The 21,268-nt window shown below is 40.7% G+C and overlaps 1 protein-coding gene across 14 annotated transcripts in view; it reads left to right on the forward strand.

Annotated features, from left to right (window-relative positions):
• WASHC2C (WASH complex subunit 2C) overlaps nucleotides 1-21,268 on the forward strand; it is a 56,048-nt gene that overhangs the window by 20,300 nt on the left and 14,480 nt on the right. For 9 of the 14 annotated variants that reach the window (XM_038578063.1, XM_038578067.1, XM_038578072.1 and 6 more), the window contains 7 exons: nucleotides 1,543-1,650; nucleotides 2,425-2,546; nucleotides 4,190-4,276; nucleotides 7,534-7,635; nucleotides 10,349-10,480; nucleotides 13,664-13,827; nucleotides 19,119-19,215. In XM_038578063.1, the coding sequence (XP_038433991.1) occupies nucleotides 1,543-1,650; nucleotides 2,425-2,546; nucleotides 4,190-4,276; nucleotides 7,534-7,635; nucleotides 10,349-10,480; nucleotides 13,664-13,827; nucleotides 19,119-19,215 (812 nt within the window). The remainder of the gene's footprint in view (nucleotides 1-1,542; nucleotides 1,651-2,424; nucleotides 2,547-4,189; nucleotides 4,277-7,533; nucleotides 7,636-10,348; nucleotides 10,481-13,663; nucleotides 13,828-19,118; nucleotides 19,216-21,268) is intronic. The other 5 variants (XM_038578069.1, XM_038578070.1, XM_038578074.1 and 2 more) reach the window with 1 other exon arrangement.

Consider the following 21,268-nt stretch of genomic DNA (forward strand, 5'->3'; position numbering starts at 1 on the left):
GTTAGCTATTCAATTCCCAGCTTCTCTTCTCTCTGCCAGAAAGCCCACATAACCCTTTTTTTTTTTATAAAGATTTTATTTATTTATTCATGAGAGACACACACACACAGAGAGGCAGAGACAGAAGGCAGAGGGAGAAGCAGGCTCCATGCAAGGAGCCCGACGTGGGACTTGATCCCAGGTCTCCGGTATCACCCCCTGGGCCTATGGCGACACTAAGCCACTGGGGCTGCCCAAGCCCCACATAACCTTGACCTTTTTTTTATATGGTGGGGATTTTTGGCCCCTTGGCTACGTGGGTACTCCCCTTTCTTCTTCTCTCAAATTTAAGCGCATATGTTCATGAAGTTACTCTTCTTAAATTAGTTGTTTGTTTATATGCAGATGACTCTACTGGGACTCTTGTCAGGTGAGGCTTGTGATTCTGCATTTCTAACAGGCTCCGTGGTGGGCAGAGATTGCTGGTCTGTGGAAAACTTGGTGTTTTTCCACAAAAGAAGGGTAGACTACTAGGTGAACAGTTTCCAGCAACATGAGACAAGGACCCATCCTCCTAAATAGTAGATGGACCAGGATCCAGTGAGAAGCACATTCTGTGAACTTAGCGCCTCTTCCAGTGATAGATGTGGAAGTAAGGATAGAGGCAGAAACCTGAGGGAAGTTATCACCTGGGTACTTTAGAAAGTGTGTAGAAAGTGTGCAAATGTGGGTGGCTGAGCGGTTTCGCACTGCCTTTGGCCCAGGTCGTGATCCTGGTGTCCCGGGATCGAGTCCCATGTCGGGCTCCTTCTATGGAGCCTGCTTCTCCCTCTGCCTGTGTCTCTGCCTGTCTCTCTCTCTCTCTCTGTCTCTCATGAATGAGTAAATAAAATCTTTAAAAAAACAAAAACAAGAAAGTGTGCAAATGGATGCATAAAACACTCAGATCTGGGCCGACTAAAATGACAGTAAATAAAGGTGGTGGTGCCTCTCTTGGCCTGGTAGGCCTCTTACCTAGTGGGTATTGTTGAGAACTGGTATAGAATCACAAATGAGTTGACAGCTGCTGCTCTTCTGGGTCATTCACAAGTCAGTGTTCTTATTTCGTGACACACACCTCATTCTGCACAGCAGTGCATGTAGTAGTGAAAGGCTGGAAACCACCTTGGTACTCATCAGTAGGGTCAATTATTGCTCTCTTGTTCAGTGGAATTTGATGAAGTGTTACAAAGAATGAGGTCTATGTTGACATGAGAAAGATTCTCTAGGTACATTGGGTGAAAAACATAAATCATAAGAAATATTATTAGAATTATATTATCATTCATAGCCTTATTTGTGAATCACCAAAGTGAGTATGGGAGTATATCCTTTGAGGTAATTAGATACATGTGTATTAAACTATTCCAAAAAAAAAAAAAACCAAAAAAAAACTATTCCATATGGCTGTCTTGTTTGGGTGGGCAGGTGGAGTTATGGGAGAGATTTCAGTATTTCTATTTATTTATTTATTTATTTATTTAGTTAGTTAGTTAGTTAGTTAGTTATTTATTATAGTCACAGAGAGAGAGAGAGGCAGAGACACAGGCAGAGGGAGAGGCAGGCTCCATGCACCGGGATCCCAACGTGGGACTCGATCCCGGGCCTCCAGGATCACGCCCCGGGCCAAAGGCAGGCGCTAAACTGCTGCACCACCCAGGAATCCCAGTATTTCCTCTTATATGCCTCTGTTGATTGACTTCTAATTTTTACTTATTACTTTTTTTTTTTTTAAGATTTTTATTTATTTATTTACGAGAGATACAGAGGCAGAAACATAGATAGAGGGAGAAGCAGGCTCCCTGTAGGGAACCTGATCTGGGATTCGATCCCAGGACCCTAGGATCACAGCCTGAGCCAAAGGCAGACACTCAATCGCTGAGCCACCCAGATGCCCCTCTTTATTACTTTTTGAAAAATATTTTATTTTTAAGTAATCTCTACACTTAACGTGGAGCTTGAACTCAAGACCCTGAGATCAAGAGTCACATGTTCTACTAACTGAGCCAGCCAGGCACCCCAGTAGTTTGGCTTTTTAAAAGGAAGAGCCAACCCTCACTTCTCAGATTTCCTAGGGTGGTTGCTTCTTAAATAATCTTTTTTCTTTAGGTCTCTATTTACCTTTGATGCCAGTCCAAGCTAGTCTAAAGCACAGGACTCTGCTGCTTGGATGAGTGTGTAAGCCAGGTAGTTAATCCACTGGTCCTGTGTTTCATTTGAGCTACTCTTGTGTTCTTTGACAAATACCAATGTAGTCCACTTAATACTGCTTCATAACTAATCAAAAAATAGTATTGTTTTTCTATTTATTCCTCAGGGGGGAAGAATTTTTAATTTATGAATTTAGTGGTGGGAGTTTTGACTTTAGTATAATTTTGTCCTGTGGTATCTTTTCTAATGACAAAGTCAAATCCACTGCCAGTATCTTTGATGATGAGGAAGGAGATCTGTTCAAAGAAAAAGCAGCTGCTTTGCCAGAAGCCACAGTGAATCAAACAGATGAAAATAAAGCAAAGGCAGAGAAAAAGGTGAGCAGGAAGGAAACAACATAGTTAAGCCTTGTTATGTATTGATTTGGGGCATCTTGTTAATTCATCTGGAACCCAGAGGAAAGTGATGATTCCTTTCAAGCATACAGCAAAGTGAAAGAAGAATACAGTAAACACCCAAATACCTACCACCTAGATTGAGCAATTGTTGAATTTTGCCTTGCTTAGTGGTATTTACCTCCATTGATGACCTGTTCCTGAACCAGTTATTGTGTTAAGGGGTACAAAGAATGTTTTCCCAATTCTCTCGTTTATTCTGTTAGCTCACATTCTTCTAATCGGAACACAAGAGCTTTCTCTTCTCTTTCTTTTCTGCTTTTTAAGTTATCACTATAGGATTCTCTGTTCTACCTATTTAAAACCATTAGTATTATTGTTTTTGTTTGAAATGAACCTGTATTTGGCCAGCAGGATGCATCCCCATCAGCCTTTAAGCTTTTCTGGCTGTTGTCCCTTTCCTTGGTATCCTACATAGCTTGATCCATCTTCTTTCTTTCTCTCTTTTTAAAAGTTTATTTATTTAAAGATTAATTTATTTTATAAAACGTGTGTATATACACATGATTGCATGTGGGGATGGGGTAGAGGGAGAGAGAGGATCTCAAGCAGAGTCCCACTAGGCATGGAGACCGATGTCGGGCTTGATCCCAGGACCCTGAGCTCATGACCCGAGCCAAAATTAAGTTGGATGCTTAACTGATTGAGCCACCCAGGAGCCCCTATTTATTTAAGTAATTTCTACACCTACTGTGGGGCTTGAAATGACCCTGAGATCAAGAGTTGCATGCTCTTCCAACTGAGCCAGCTAGGTGCCCTGATCCATCCTCTTTTCTAAAGCACATACTTTCTGTGAAACCCTGACCATCCCACTGCCGACCCTACAGGTAGCTGGTCTTCCTGTGTTGGCTCCAACTGTGCATATCTCATTTGTGTACTGAATACTCTGATCCACCAGATGTGCCCTCTGGCTGAACTTGTTTTTCTCTTCTCATGAGGTTCCCTCTGCCTGGAGAGTCCTTGCTTCTATTCTACCATTTCCTGTGTCCAGGCTTTGTCCTGAGAAATTTACTTTATCAAAGAATTGCTTCTTTTTTCCTAACTTATGCCAGTTTTAAAATTCTTTCTCATGATTCTTTTTTAAGATTTTATTTATTGACAGAGGGAGAGAGCACACAAGTAAGGGAAGCAGCAGGCAGAAGGAGAGGGAGAAACAGATTCCCCACTGAGCAGGGAGCCCGATGCAGGGCTCAATCCCAGGACTCTGAGATCATGACCTGAGCAGAAGGCAGATGCTTAACTGACTGAGCTGCCTAGGCGCCCCTCTCATGATTCTTCTTTTGCATTAATTCTCTTTACATGTTTAAGGTCCACAGCATCTTTATTTCCCTGGCACATGGCTTAGTGGCTTATCCTAGCAGAGACTCCGTGTATTTTCTAAATGAATGTTTGAGCACTGGGTGTTATGTAATACTGATAAATCACTGACCTCCAGCTCTGAAACCAACAATACATTATATGTTAATTGAATTCAAGTAAAATTAAAAAATTTTATAAACCCCCTCATTTATAGTTATCTTATTTGTTAAATTCTCAGTTTTTTGTTTTTATTTTTTCCAATGAAGGTTACCCTTCCTTCCAGCAAAAATTCCAAGCTCTTGCCAGAAACAAAGACTCAAAAAGGTTTATTTTCAGATGAAGATGACTCTGAGGTAAGGAATTCTCTTTATTAGTTCTGGGAGTTAGTCTTTGGATATAACAGAAAGTATTCCTTTCTTTTTTTTTTTTTTTTTTTTTTTTTTAAGATTTTATTCATGAGAGAGGCAGAGACGTAGGCAGAGGGAGAAGCAGGCTCCCCGCTGGAAGCTGATCCCCGGACCCTGGGTTCACAACCCAAGCCAAAGGCAGACACTCAACCACTGAGCCACCCAGTATGCCAACAGAAAGTATTTCTAAATCAAGGTTTTATTAGTAGAGGTAGAAGACCTTTTATTAAATATTTCTTTCTTTGAAATTAATGTGTTGGGAACACCTGGTGTTTAGAAAGCAGTATGTGTAGTAATATTTCTCACTGTTGGTTTTTAATCTGGCGCATCTCTTGGGAAGAAAATACCCTCTTCAGGATGCTCAAATTTAAGGCTCTTTGTTGATCCACAATGCAGTGAGGTACTTGTACCAGAACAGAAATCAACACAGTTTCCTTTTTCAGTAGTCTCATTGGATAGTAGGCTTAGTGCCAGAGTGATATGTATTCTGGCATAGCCATTTATCTTGTGACCAGTAACAGTTTATGGGCTGGCAGTGCTTGCAGACAGCCTCAGTCCTTGAAGGCTCCTGTCTGGAAACCTCTTTCCATTGTGCTTTCCACAGCACCTGTCTCAGAACTGTCATTGCTTTATCTCTCACAGGCCTAGGTCCTTTTAGAACTTATTTCAGTCTGAGCCTTTAGGGGATCAGAGACCTGTCTGAGAATAATGGGCAATTATAAATCCCCTTCACAGAAAATTATATGAACATGGCAGAAATTTACTTGTAACTTCAAGAAATTATGAACTCTGGATTAAGCTTTTGTGGTTACTTTACACTAACAGCCAGGATGGACATATAACTCTTTGGAAGTGGAGTGATTGCTCCTGATGTAAATAAAACCTGTGAGGCTTATATTTCATTGACAGCTAGTGTACAGAAGATAGGAATTAGCCAAACTCCAGTTAAGCCAAACTCCTGACAATATGAGCACAGCATGGTGGGGCCTCGCACTCTGGTCTCATCCCATGCTCCCAGCTTCCTTATCATCAAGCACACCTGCACGGACTCCAGCCTTCTAGGAGTGCTCTTCCCAGAATCTGGATACCTTGCTTCCTTACTTTTTACAGTTTTTTTGACGCCTCCCCTGATGATCCTTTGCATGATTGCGAACCTGCTAGCACACACCACGCTGCATTCCTTGCCTTCTCTTCTGCTCTTTTCTCTACCATGTATGTTGCCATGTGACATATCATGTGTACTTGTTCATTATCTCAATCCCAACTAGTGTAAGTTCCATGAGGACAGGATGTTTTATTTTTTTTTTTATTTTTTAATTTTTTTTAAAATTTTTTAAAGATTTTATTTATTCATGATAGATACAGAGTGAGAGAGAGGCAGAGACACAGGCAGAGGGAGAAGCAGGCTCCATGCAGGGAGCCCAATGTGGGACTCGATCCCGGGTCTCCAGGATCACAACCTGGGCCGAAGGTGGCGTTAAACCACTGAGCCACCCAGGCTGCCCAGGACAGGATGTTTTATTTCCTCCTCATATCTTGCACACTTAGGCTAGTGCGTGGCACTTGATAAACCAATAATAGTTGTCGACTACACGCAAAAACCAAATGTGAACAATTTTAATGACTTAAAAGGTGTTTCAGTTCCTTATTACTATGAAATAAATTCCTCTCAAACTCAGTAACTTCAAACACCAGTAGGATTTCTTATTTCTTTTATGGTTCTATAAATGGACTGGGTTCAGCCAGGGACTTGTCAGTTAGGGTCTCTTGTATCGTTCCAGTCTGAAGGTGGCTGGGTGGGAAAGACTGAAACAACTGGGGCTCTAGGGGCACCCCTCCATCTTTATGTGGTCTCCCAGCACCTGCAGGGAAGGAGGGTTCTTAATATGGTGGCGCAGGGCTTCGAAGTGAGATTCCCCAGAGAGCTGTGCAGAGGCTATCTTGCCCTTTGTAAACTAGCCTTGGAAGTCAGTGTTGTTGAGGCAATCACAAAGGCCTGCATTCCAGGGTGGGGATGCAGACTCTAGTTCTTGATGATAGGAGTGTATAACAATTTGCAGACAGGTTTCACAGCTACTACAAAAGACTTTGTCCTGTGTGCATTGTCATAGAGTGTTTTTATCAGATAATTGTTGGGGTGCTTAGACAAGGAAAAGTATAAGAGTGAAATCTTGGCAATGTGTAAAATTCAGGAGAGGCATGGGAGCCTGTGGTTCCCCCTTTGTGGCCTCTTTACCTCAGAAGACCTGTGGGACTCCATGGAGCCCAGGCGAATCCACTGGGCGGAGGAAACCTCTTCGCAGTTAAGGAATTCATTAGGTCTATGTTTGAGAGTAGGCATTGATGCCATAATAAAAAGAAATTCTCTAGAGAGGTCTCAGAAACTATGTTCTTGTCCTATTCAATTGTCTGGCCCTTGGCTATTGATGTTTCTGTCCTAAGGGGATAGGTGTCCCAATTTTATGTTTCTGGTTCATGTAGCTCAATTTGCATCATAGGCTGACACTGTCACATTTTGAGTTTCTTCAGAGTCTACCAGATTTTTTGCTAACAACTCTTAGCTATAGTTCAAGTAGAATACTCTTAGCTATAATTCAAGTAGATAAATATAATTAAAGTAGTAAATAAAACATAGTGCAGTAATTGGGAATCTAGTGTCCTCTTCCATTATTGGATCTTTTTTTTTAAATTTTATTTATTAATGAGAGATACAGAGAGAGAGAAGGAGGCAGAGACACAGGCAGAGGGAGAAGCAGGATCCATGCAGGGAGCCCAACGTGGGACTCGATCCTGGGTCTCCAGGATCAGGCCCTGGGCTGAAGGAGGTGGCGCTAAACCGCTGAGCCACCGGGGCTGGCCACTATTGGATCTTTTTAATCTCTCTGATTCTTTGGACAAAGAAGTCATTTTACTTTTCTAGCACAATAAGAGATTGATTGGAAATTGTTTTCCACTTGGGAGTTTAGAAACCTCAGAGTTCCAGTGAAGCCTCTTGGAGTTCCACCTGGGCCTCTTCTTACATGTGGGCATCCGTACTGCACCCACTAGGACAAACTGACACATGGTCTCAGCCAGCTTCCCTCTCACAAAGAGACCCAGACTCATGCAACCATCATGTCATAGTCTTCAATGTTTTATATTTAACTGGCACTTTAAAAGCTGATCTGTCTTGTTAACCAGGAACTTTAATCTTGATCCAACAGGATTTGTTTTCTTCTCAAAATGTGAGTAAGTCAAAAGATGCATCTCTGCTGCCTAGCAAACTCCCCACGTCGGTCTCGCTTTTTGATGATGATGATGAAGAGGTAAACACTTATTGCAATGTAAGATAAATAAGTTTTTGAAGAGTTGAAAACCATTGCTGGTGTAGCTTTATAGGTGGAGGCTCATACAGTGATACAAGGTCATAGGGAGGCAGTCCAACCATCTGAGGTTTACATAACAAAAATATTTTAGTTTTTCTCTCTCAGTGACTCCTTTGACTCCTAGCTGTACAATAGGCAGGACATTAGATTATTATTATTTTAAATATTTTCTTTATTTGAGAGAAGATGAGAGAGAGGGAGAGACAGAGTGAGTGTACACGAGCTGGGGGTTGTGCAGAAGGAGAGGGAGAAACAGACTCCCTCCTGAGCAGGGAGCCCGATGTGGGGTCGATCCCAGGACCCCAGGATCATGACCTGAGCCAAAGGCAGATGCTTAACCGACTGAGTCACCCAGGCACCCCAGGGACATTAAATTCTTGACCCAGCTGTTATGGAAGGCTTTGCAGATTTCATTTTAAAAATCTGCCTTTAAGAAACACTTTTCAGGGGATGGATCTTTGTTATACCCAATGACTGACGAGAATGTCTTGGATAAAGTGTAAATAAAGAGACAACAACAGCCATGTCCTTACCTTGTTTTTCTTTTCTACCAAGGATTAGAGAGCAAGGTGGGGGAAGGCAATAAGAGGGAAGACAAACTAAACCTTCCTTCTTGTGCACTACTCTGCAGTGGCCAACCTCATGGGCTTTGGCACCAGACCCTGCATTCACTTGCAGATCAGGACCTTGGGCAAATAACTTAAACTTTCAAATATTTTTTTTAAATTTTTTTTTTATTAGAGTTCAATTTGCCAACATATAGCATAATACCCAATGCTCATCCCATCAAGTGCCCCCCTCAGTGCGTGTCACCCAGTCACCCCAACTCCCCGCCCACCTCCCCTTCCACTACCCCTTGTTAATTTCCCAGAGTTAGGTGTCTCTCATGTTCTGTCATCCTCTCTGATATTTCCCACTCATTTTCTCTTTTTCTCTCCTTTCCCTTTTATACCCTTTCAATATTTTTTATATTCCCCAAATGAATGAGACCATATAATGTTTGTCCTTCTCCAATTGACTTATTTCACTCAGCATAATACCCTCCAGTTCCATCCACATCGAAGCAAATGGTGGGTATTTGTCGTTTCTAATGGCTGAGTAATATTCCATTGTATACATATACCACAGCTTCTTTATCCATTCATCTTTCGGTGGACACCGAGGCTCCTTCCACAGTTTGGCTATTGTGGACATTGCTGCTAGACACATTGGGGTGCAGGTGTTCCGGCATTTCACTGCATCTGTATGTTTGGGGTAAATCCCCAGCAGTGCAATTGCTGGGTTGTAGGACAGTTCTATTTTTAGATAAAGGGCTAAGATCTATAAAGTATCCAAGATCTATAAAGAACTTCTTAAACTCAACAGCAAAGAAACAAACAATCCAATCATGAAATGGGCAGAAGACATGAACAGAAATCTCACAGAGGAAGACATAGACATGGCCAACACGCACATGAGAAAATGCTCCGCATCACTGGCCATCAGGGAAATACACATCAAAACCACAATGAGATACCACCTCACACCAGTGAGAATGGTGACAATTAACAAGGCAGGAAACAACAAATGTTGGAGAGGATGTGGAGAAAGGGGAACCCTCTTGCACTGTTGGTGGGAATGTGAACTGGTACAGCCATTCTGGAAAACTGTGTGGAGTTAAAAAGAGTTAAAAAATTTCAAATCTTATATGGCTTAATAGTATATAGAGTCATTTTGGCAGCTGAAACAACTCATGTACAGCTCTTGGCACTGTGTCTGGCACATAGTAAGTGCATAGGAAATATTTATTCTTGTCATTAGAGTCTTTATAAATGCCAGTTCATTTTTCTCATGGCCTTTCCTACCTTCCCACACTCTGCTTGAGGGCTCCCTTTATCGAATTTTTACATTTCAGGACTATTCATCTGCTGTAGTATTTTGTTAAGAGTGTTTTTCTGTCTAACTCGGGTTCAGGCTTTCTGATAAATTTGTTTCTATTACCTTAAAGAAAATACTTTAATAGTAACTTTTGGAATGTTTGACTATATAAAAATCAACAAATGTCTTTGAACCTATGAGAATCGGCTTTTTAGGAGGCCATTGATTTTATTTTGTAAACTGTTTTTTATGTTCATATTATCTTTCTAAAATTAACCAGAAACATGCCTTTGCTCTATCCCAGTGTGTGTCTTTTTAAGTGTGAAAGAGTGGAGAAAACTCCCAATTTCTGTTAAACCAGTCCTCTGGTTTCTAATTTATAGAAAGGTGTGTGAATTGTTGGCTGCCACACAAGCTGGACTGCTCTCTGTGATGAATACAAGGGTCCACCCACAGCAGGCCTGAGTGGGGCCAGGTTTCCTCCTTTTCTGTGACTTGGTCCTTAAGTTACCCTCCTCCTGCTCACTCCCAGGACTTTGCCTTTGAGTTCCATGTGGTCTGTTTACCTTCTGTGAGTGGAGAATACAGTTAGAGAAGATTACATACTGTTGCTTTAGGATTATACATAAGAGAGAAGTGGGATTACTGGCATTTTGTGATTTTTTTTTTTTCCCTCTTGTATATATTCTGTCCTTGACCAGAGACTTACTCTTTAACAGTTTGACATGGAAAATTGTCTTGTTTTTTGTTTTATGTGTATGAAGTTGTCATACTCTTCTGCCATTTGTTTTCCCAGGATAATCTTTTTGGGGCAACAACTGCTAAGAAGCAGTCATCATTTCTTCTAACTCAGAGCCAAGAGAAAGCTAAACCATCTGAGCCTTCCAGGAAGAAAGCATCTGCCTTGCTGTTCAGCAGTGATGAGGAGGTGGGTTGAAAGCCTCCCCTAGAGAAGAGCAGGAGGTGGTTTGATGGGATTGAGGAGTTATGGCTATCCCAAACATTTTCTTTTCCTACCTGTTTTCTGTCCACTGTTTAGTCACAAAAGACTGTTTTCATGAAATTGTCTCTTTTTTCTCTGGAAGAAAGATATTTAGTATAGTATATTAACTTAAAGATTAATGTTTTCAGAACAGTTGAGAACAAACTAAGTATGCCCCTCAAATTATATGCTAATACAAATGAGTTAGGTTTTATATTGTTAAATGATCATTACATTTAATTAATAAAGAAGTATAGCTATACATGGTAGGAATAGCCTATGCAAGTTTAACTCTCCCCCCCCTTTTTTAAAAATTTTATTTATTTATTCATGACAGATACAGAGAGAGAGTCAGAGACATAGGTAGAGGGAGAAGCAGGTTCCATTCAGGGAGCCTGACATGGGACTCGATTCCAGGTCTCCAGGATCACGCCCTGGACCGAAGGCGGTGCTAAACCACTGGGCCACCGGGGCTGCCCCTTAACTCCCTTTCTAATGAGTCTTTTTTCTTTTTTAAAAGAGAAAGAGAGGGCAGCCCAGGTGGCTCAGAGTTTAGCACCTGCCTTCGGCCCAGGGCATGATCCTGGAGTCCTGGGATTGAGTTCCGCATCAGGCTCCCTGCATAGAGCCTGCTTCTCCCTCTGCCTGTGTCTCTGCCTCTCTCTCTCTCTCTCTTTCTCTCTCTCTCTCTCTCAGTGTCTTTCATGAATAAATAAATAAAATACTAAAAAAAATAAAAGAGAAAGAGAGCACGCATGTGCACATGCACAATCATGAGCAGGGAGAGGTGTAGGGGGAGAGATAACGACTCACTACTGAGCAGGGAGCCCAATGCAGGGCTTGATGAGATTATGACCTGAGCCAAAGGCAGATACTTAACTGACTAAGCCACCCAGGTGCCCCCTGTTTGTTTTTTTTTTAATGAGTTTTAATAATATTTCTATTTACTATCTAGATACAAATTAGCAAAGCCAGTAGTGAATATGGCTTAGCTGCTGATTTAGCTGTACAGAAAAAGACCTTAAATATAACATTACAAACCCTGAGCATTAAAAACCTTCCTGCATTGTAGTAATTGCTTTTCTTTATTTTAACATTGTAGGCAAGTTATGAAGGTATGATATGGATAGAGAAATTATAGACATATTAATTTTTTTGTTGGAAGCAACTTATGATACAATTTGCTTTTTCCTACTCAAACATCCGAGTTGATGGATTGTCCTTTTTTTTTTTTTTTTTTATTCTAGCATTGTTAGTGGTTGTTCTTGCTGTAATAATGGCCAACGATCTGTGGAATATTTCCTGCACAGTATTATAGTGGTTCAGGGAAAATAAAAATACAGTTGACTTTTTTGACAGTGTGGGAATTAGAGGCACTGACCTCCTGTGTAGTTGAAAATTTTAAAGATTTTACTTTAATTTATTTATTCATAAGAGACGCAGAGAGAGAGAGAGAGACAGAGACATAGGCAGAGGGAGAAGCAGGCTCCCTGTGAGAACCTGATACGGGACTTGATCCCAGGACTCTGGGATCATGACCGGAGCCTAAGGCAGGTGCTCAGTTACTGAGCCACCCAGGAGTCCCTGTAGTTGAAAATTGACGTATAACTTCAGACTCTCCAAAAACTATCAATAGCCTACTGTTGACTGGAAGCCTTACCAATAACATAAACAGTTTTTAACACATATTTTATAGGTTACATGTATTATGCACTGTATTCTTATACGTTACCTGTATTATGCACTGTATTCTTACAATAAAGCAAGTTAAAGAAAAGAAAATGTTAAGATCATAAGGAAGGGATAATACCTTTATAGTACTGTACATATATTTATTGAAAAAATCCATATGCAGTTCAAAGTCGTGTTGTTCAAGGGTCAATCATATTAGCTAAAGTTGGGAACAACAGCACAGGCTGAATAAAGATAACTAGGATTCTAGACCAGTGACTCTCAACCTTGGCTACCCATTGGAATCACCTGGAAAACTTTAAAGAGTACTTTTACTTAATTCTGCTGTAGATTTTCCATTAAGTGGTTTGGTGTATGGCTTGTCCCTGGAATTCCCTAAAGGTTTCCTGGGATTGTCTCACTACACCTAGAGGAGCACTTCCCAAACCACGACATGTGAAGAAATCACCTGGGCATCCTGTTATGAATGTAGGCTCTGATTTAGAAAGTCTGGGGTAGAACCAGAATTCTGTATCATAATATGTACTGCTTATGGACCTCACTGTGATTTGTGAAACTAGTCTCTAGAGACCAAAGGACCACTTAAGGAAGTGTAACTATAAATTACACTTCTAGTGTATAAGTGTATGAGGAATTCCTATATTTGAAGAAGTGAGAGTATAGCCAGGTGGGGTTCCCTTAAATGCTTTCCAAAGGTCAGATTCAGACTTTTGTGGTAAAAGGGTCACTAGCAGCTTTCATTGTGTTTTGTTTATATGTACATTGCTTGAGCTTTTTATACATTTTTCCAGCCTGTTTTAGGATCGTTAAAATATCATTTTCCTCCAAAGTTGAGTGTTACTGATTTTCTTTTTTGACATTCCTTTTTCTTCTCATTCTCCTCCATAAATAAGTTTGAATCTGCTAAGCTAGACAATTTCCCTTGTCCTAACCCAAAACAGAACCATAGAGGGGAGAGAAACATAATGTGATGGAGGAGGGCAGAAGGTCTGTGAGGTCAAAGAACTTAGCTGTCTAAATTTGAGTTCAAAGAAAAGTCCCAGAAATGAACATTTTCAAGAATGATGCACTTAGTTTAATAATATAAATAATAGTGAAAGAGAATAGAAGGGAAGGGAGAAGAAATGGGTAGGAAATATCAGAAAGGGAGACAGAACATGAAGACTCCTAACTCTGGGAAACGAACTAGGGGTGGTGGAAGGGGAGGAGGGCGGGGGGGTGGGGGTGAATGAGTGACGGGCAATGAGGGGGGCACTTGATGGGATGAGCACTGGGTGTTATTCTGTATGTTGGCAAATTGAACACCAATAGAAAATAAATTTATTATTAAAAAAATACTTAGTTTAAATATAGTTTAATGAGTATAAATTTCATTTTACTTCCAGGTTCCTTGGTCTGAATTGCCACTGGATTTTAATGTGTGTTTTATATTTTAAGGACCAGTGGAATATTACTGATTCACAGAGGAACTCCGCGTCTGATAACAGGTCTAAACATAAGGACTCTGGCACCACTCAGGAACAGGATGCCAAGGCTCTCAAAAAGACCAGCCTCTTTGAGGAGGATGATGAAGATGATCTGTTTGCTGTTGCAAAGGATAGGTGAGATAGTCATTGTAAGAAATCCTTTAACCAGTGTCTGTGTTAACAAGTAAATGTATTTGATTTGCAGGATGTCAGTTACTTGGGGTGACATGATAATCATTCATTATAGTCATACAAGGGAGAACATCTTTGATTTTCACTTGTAAGATATTTCCCCCCCACCATACTGGTTAATGTTTTTCTTAGCTGTCTAAATTTCTTTTTATACATTTTTCCAGCCTGTTTTAGGATCGTTAAAATATCATTTTCCTCCAAAGTTGAGTGTTACTGATTTTCTTTTTTGACATTCCTTTTTCTTCTCATTCTCCTCCATAAATAAGTTTGAATCTGCTAAGCTAGACAATTTCCCTTGTCCTAACCCAAAACAGAACCATAGAGGGGAGAGAAACACTTAGTGGATTTACCTAATTTCTTCTACTTATTATTTTTTAACCCCTAAATATTATTTTTGTTTGCTAGGGATTTAAGTGCAGTTTGTTGTCTTTTGTTTTTGTTTTTCTTCTGGGATACCCTATAGAATATAAAGTTTGGTCTGAGTTAAATTTTGCGTGTGAATGGAAATATACTCAGCATTGAAAATATCCTATTAGAAGGATGGTTCTCTGCAGGGTAGTGCTGTGTCACACTTGCTGATCTGGGTGGTCCTCCACATGAATACTTGGACTAAAGTTGAGGACATTTTGTAGACTGAACATGAGCGGTGTTAGTGGTGTAAACATGCTGCTTTTACAGACAATAGCAAGTGTAGGAGAGCATGTGGAAGAATTGGAGCCCTTACACAGTGGTGACAATGTAAAATAGTGCCACTTTGGAAATCAGCAGTTCCTTAAAAAGTTAAATGTGGAGTTACTATATGATTTAATTTCACTCTTAGGTAGATGCTCAAGAGGAATGAAAAATAGGTCTACCCCAAAACTTGTGTATGATGTTCTTTGCAGCATTATTCATAGTAGCCAAAAATGGAAACAAGCCAAACATCCCATCAACTGATGACAGGATTAAAAAAATGTGTTATCTCCATACGATGGACTCTTAACAATAAGAAGGAATAAAATATTGATACGTGCTACAACATGGATGAACCTTAAGTATTTTTGTTAATCGAAAGCAGCCAGTCGGGATCCCTGGGTGGCTCAGCGGTTTGGCGCCTGCCTTTGGCCCAGGGCGCGATCCTGGAGACTCGGGATCGAATCCCACATCGGGCTCCCGGTGCATGGAGCCTGCTTCTCCCTCTGCCTGTGTCTCTGCCTCTCTCTCTCTCTCTGTGTGACTATCATAAATTAAAAAAAAAAAAAAAAAAAAAAAAGCAGCCAGTCACAGAGGACCACATGTATGGTTCCATATAATGTCCAGAACAGATATATCTGTAGAGACAGAAAGTAAATTAGTGTTTGCCTGGGGCTGAGGAGCCAGGAAAATTGGGAGAGACTTTTAACAGGCATGGGGGTTCGTTCTGAGTTGATGGAAATAGTGAGAAATTATTATTATTATTTTTAAAGATTTTCTTTATTTATTCATGAGAGGCAGAGACACAGGCAGAGGGAGAAGCAGGCTCCATGCAGGGAGCCAGACATGGGACTGGATCCGGGGTCTCCAGGATCAGGCCCCGGGCTGAAGGTGGCGCTAAACTGCTAAACCACTGGGGTTGCCCAATACTGGGAAATTAGATCATAGTGATAGTTGCACAATTCCAGCTATACTAAAAACCAGTGATTTGTGTATTATATTGTAAAGAGTAAATTTTATGGTGTGTAAATTGTATCTCAAAACCATTCTAAAGAAAGAAGCTCTATGACTCTAACAAAGTTGTGAAATGCTGCCTTGTGAGCAGGGCACTCAAGTGTCCTGACATACCTGCACAGTCTTGCTTTGTACCTATCATTCTAGCATGACTATTAATTTCTCTGTCACTCTCAGAAGTGTCCTGGTTTTGGGACGCCTGGGTGGCTCAGTGGGTGGGCGTCTGCCTTCAGCTCAGGGCATGATTCTGGGGTCCCGGGATCAAGTCCTGCATGAGGCTCCCTGCATGGAGCCTGCTTATCCTTTTGCCTATGTCTCTGCCTCTATGTGTCTCTCATGAATAAATAAATAAAATCTTTAAAAAAAAAATGAAGTGTCCTGGTTTAGGCCATAGGCTCTGTGTTTATCTTTATGCTTGCTGATGTCTGTACCTTTCAAGTCAAAAAATGTAACTTGTTATTTATGGTGAGAAATACCTTAGTTGACTGAGCAGCATTTTTCTTCTGAGGACAGAGCTCCACAAGGAAACCCAAATTAATTAGTTAATCAGTTAATTTTAAGATTTTGTTTATTCATGAGAAACACAGAGAGACAGAGACACAGGCAGAGGGAGAAAGAAGCAGGCTTCCCAGATGCCCTAGGAGGCCTAAATTTAACCAGCAGTTGCTCAGTGTGTGGAATGAGGGCCAAGGTTAGGACCCTTTTGTTTTTTGTTGTAGTCCTGTTCAGAATCTGTTATCACATATTTTTTGTGGGTTGGTTTGGTGTTTTGTTTTGTTTTTAGAAATAACTTGTTCAGAAAATCATGCATAAGATGTTCTGCTGTAGCTATTTAATGAGGTTTCTGGTATTCTTTTGGCATCTGATAGAGTTTGTTTTTTTTTTTTTTTTTAATTGGAGTTCATTTTGTCAACATATAGCATAACACCCAGTGCTCTTCCTGCCAAGTGCCCCCCTCAGTGCCATCACCCAGTCACCCCAACCCCCCGCCCACCTCCCTTTCCACTCACTACCCCTCGTTCATTTCCCAGAGTTAGGTATCTCTTGTGTTCTGTCACCCTCACTGATATTTTCACTCATTTTCTCTCCTTTCCCCTTTATTCTCTTTCACTAATTTTTATGTTCCCCAAATGAATGAGACATAGAATGTTTGTCCTTCTCTGATTGAGTTATTTCACTCAGCATAATACTCTCCAGTTCCATCCATGTTGAAGCAAACGGTGGGTATTTGTCATTTCTAATGGCTGAGGAATATTCCATTGTATACATAGACCACATCTTCTTTATCCATTCATCTTTCGATGGACCCGAGGCTCCGTACATGGTTTGGCTATTGTGGACATTGCTGCTATAAACACTGGGGTGCAGGTGTTCCGGTGTTTCACTACATCTGTATCTTTGGGGTAAATCCCCAGCAGTGCAATTGCTGGGTTGTAGGGCAGTTCTGTTTTTAACTCTTTGAGGAACCTCCACACAGTTTTCCAGAGTGGCTGCACCAGTTCACATTCCCACCAACAGTGCAAGAGGGTTCTCCTTTCTCCACATCCTCTTCAACATTTGTGGTTTGCTGTCTTGTTAATTTTCCCCATTCTCACTGGTGTGAGGTGGTATCTCATTGTGGTTTTGATTTGTATTTCCCTGACCGGGCAGCGCTGGAAAGCTCCAGGGGAAGTCGAGGGACTTACAGAGAGTTAGAATCAGAGAGTTGTTAGTTCCTTATGGTTACTCATCACTTGGTAGTCAAGTATTTTGGTTATAATTTGTAGAAATTTTATTAAAATTTTTTAAAATTTTATTTATTTGAGAGAGAGCACACTGGCAAGGAGGAGGGGCAGAGAGAGAGGGAGACATAGACTCCCCGCTGAGTGGGGAGTCTGACATAGGACTTGATTCCAGGACCCTGAAATCATGACCTGAGCTGAAGACAGATGCTTAACCAACTGAGCCACCTTGGGACTCTATAATTTGTGTAAATTTTAATTAGGTATATATGCATAAAGGCATATTAGATACCACCTTACTATGTCATTACAAATTGCCTTTTTGCTTTTATAACTTCTTTAAGGTATAGTCTTTAAAAAATTTATTTTTTATTTTTTATTTATTTTTTAAGGTATAGTCTTAATGTATAACCATTCTTAATTGTATATGTCTAATTAAGTACACTCAACCATTTGGTCAGTTCTCTAGTCTGTGATCCTTAGGTTTGGTTTTCTTTTCTTTTTTTTTTTTTAAGAGATAAGCAGGAGTCAGTTTTAAACTAATGAATAAGCTACATATATTGTGTCTTGCTAGTAATTAATTTTACGAAAAGATTATGATACATATACTTGTGTATGTATTATGTTCTAATGTAAGTAGTTATATATGGTGAACAATTTATTGAAATGACGTGTTACTCTGATTTTTACCTAGCTAAGATTGAATTTAAAGTTTTTGTTACTTTGGTAATTCTGTAGTGTGCTACTTGGATGACTCCTTATCATATAGTAAAAACTGGAACTTGACCTTTCAGTAGTTAGAACGCTTTCTGTTCTGGCTTCCCCATGTGTGGTGCTAAACCTCCACGTGGCTCTCCACTTTCATATTCCTGTCCCTTAAAAGTCCTGATCAGTATTTGCTCTAGCAGATGTTTATTGGCCACCTTCTCTGCAGGGGCCAGGGCAGAATCCTAGGTGAGGAGGCAGGTGAAGATAGGCTAGAGGAAAGTGATGAGGAGACCTGTGGGAAAGCACCTAGTATATTCTCTCTCTCTTTATATTTTAACTTCACACTGTTTTTTGTGTTTTTTTTTCCCCCCCGAGTTGGCTCTACATGCAACATGGGGCTTGAACTCATGACCCTGGGATCAAGAGTTGCATTCTCTATCAACTTAGCCAGCCAGGCACCCCCCAGTATATTCTTTATTGAAAACAAATGTTAGAGATCCTTAGTTTCTGTACTTTTTGGAGAATTCTAGATACTAACAGTTGCTATAAAAATGTAGTAACTCAGATCTTTTTTTTTTTTTTTAAAGATTTTATTTTATTTATTCATAGAGACAGAGAGAGAGAGAGAGAGAGGCAGAGACACAGGCAGAGGGAGAAGCAGGCACCAGACAGAGAGCCTGACGTGGGACTCGATCCCGGGTCTCCAGGATCACACCCTGGGCTGCAGGCGGCGCTAAACCGCTGCGCCACCGGGGCTGCCCAACTCAGATCTTTATAGGATTTTTACTCCAAACCCACCTCTCCTCCAAGCATCCCAAAACATGCTTTTAAATCCTTCGCAAAGCTAACATAGTGCACCTACAGTGAGTCAAAGGAACAAGATGAGAAGGCCCCCAAACTCTCCTATATGAGGATGGAGGGACAAAGGCTGATGATTTGCTTGGCACAAATTGCACCTATTTCAAAGGTTTTTCTGGTTTGCTTTTAACTATATAAGGTCAGCAGATGGCTTGGCTGTTTGGTGGTAGGTGGGTTCTTTGAAGTATAGCCTAGAGGGAATATTGTATATATTTTTAAGTCACGTTTGCCTTTAATTTGATCTTTTGTTTGATTGTATAGCCAAAAGAAGACCCAGAGAGTGTCACTTCTCTTTGAAGACGACGCTGATAGCGGAAGCTCTCTCTTTGGCTCTCCTGCATCTGTTCCTCCTACAACGGTATTCTTAAGCTTCTAAGCCCAGGAAATATCCTTGAGGTGATGTTACATGCATAGTGATACTTCCCTGAATCAGCTCTTAAAACCTGACCTTGGAGGCTGAGTCAATGGAAAAACCCATTTGTCTAGTTTTAGAGATCTTCTGGTTAGTGGTATTTTACAGATGAAGCACAAGTACAAAGTGTGGAGGAAAGGATTCCTCCATGTCATGTATCCTATTAGCATCAGGAGTAGGTCTCTAGAGTCTTAGGGGAGACTGCTGCTACAGTTCCAGTGGAGGTTGCCAGGCTCAGCGATGGCAGCATGGAATTGTACTAACATTAGATCAGGTCTGTAAGGCACATGTTATTCCTTTTAGGAGCACGTTTTAAGTACTAATACTTTGGTCCTGGTTTATGTGAGTAGCCAGTCAGTAAAAGGGAAGGAAATTCTACACATGTTACAACACATGCTACAACATGGATGGACCTGGAAGACTTCACATTGAGTGAAATAAGCCAGTCAGAAGAGGGCAGATAGTATAGGATTCTACTTAACATGAGGTGCCTGGAGGAATCAACTTGATACAAACTGAGAGTAGAATCATGGTTGCCAGGGGTCAGGGGGAGAGAGAAATGGGGAGTCTTTTAATGAATACAGAGTTTCAGTTTTACAAGATGGAAAAATTCTGGAGATTGGTTTTATAACAATATGAATATTCTTAACACTATGTAACTCTGTCCATAGTTAAGATGGTAAATTTTATGTTTTTTACCATAGTTAAATTTTCTAAAAATTAAAGGATGTGATTTAAAAAAAAGACCAATCAATGGCTTTCTGGTGTAAATGATTCCAGTGATTACATCTAAATGACATCACTACCACAATCACCTAAGCCAAAATATTTAGCCAATTTTGATGTTAGTTATATCAAAAAGGAGTATTAAAGAATGAAAGGCAGATGGGATTATGATATTTGTCCAGGGAACCCAAGCATACTAGAATCCTGCTCTGGCCTGTCATTCATCCCTTGCCAAATCCTCCCCTTAGTGGGCATATGTGTGTGTGCACATAGAACAAAGTAAGGCCAAGCTGGTAGCTTGATACTTTATTGCCAGCTGGTAGTTGCTGATAGCCCCGAAGGGAAATGTAGAACTTTTTAGGCTAGACCCCACAGAGACATCCGTTATCTGACCTGAGTTAGCCTAAAAGGCCAACTCACAGCCTGTTGTCAGGCCTTCAGCTTAGCTTCAGGCCATTTGAATTTGGCATCTAATAGAGGCAAAAAGACATACGAGACAGAGAAGAAGGGATGAGCCCCTGGGATTCCTCCCATATGGGAGCAGCCATATGGCAGCTCCTCCACTGATGCTTGATGTGGGAGATCCTCCTTCCATCATGGTGAGGGGTGACCAAGTCCCTGATACCTGTACAGGTATAGTGAAAGAGAGGGATGGCTCTAGAGGAGCCTGGGATTTCCTGTTTTCTAGAAGCTGATCCATGGTTCTTCCATACTTCCTATATATTTTTTGTTTAGAGTTTACTTTAAATTATGCAGTAATATATGGGTGCCTTCTTTAAAAAGATTAGAAAGTGCATAGAGAATATGAAGTCCTTATGTTCTTCCCAGAGGAATCACCAGTAACACTATGTTGTCAGCTGTTTAGGCCTGCTTCCATGGGCCCTGTGTCTGTATACTATCATTTAAATGAGATCATGTTATATGTTTTTATGCATCTTTTTTCTTGTTCTGTAGCATGTGTTTCATTTCCATGAGTTTCAGTTTGTTCTTTTTCGCCATTCTTGGTATTCCCTGTAACTGTACCAGGACTGACTTCACCTTAGATGGAGTAATCGTCAGTATTTCCTGCTAGATTATTAGAGATGTTTCTTCCCATCCCTACTGCCTTGTCATTTTTAGCCTTGATTATTGAGATAATTTTTTATCTGGCCTCTCTGCGAATGCTCCTTCCTTTGATCTGCTCTCCTTGCTGTTGTCCTGGTTCTGTTTCTAAAGGGAACCTGGTCCTATCTTGTCCTTGTCACAAATGCCTTAGTTGAGCCTACTGTGCCAC

Source organism: Canis lupus, chromosome 28 (assembly GCF_011100685.1).
Source record: "Canis lupus familiaris isolate Mischka breed German Shepherd chromosome 28, alternate assembly UU_Cfam_GSD_1.0, whole genome shotgun sequence".
In the NCBI taxonomy this organism is placed as follows: Eukaryota; Metazoa; Chordata; class Mammalia; order Carnivora; family Canidae; genus Canis; species Canis lupus.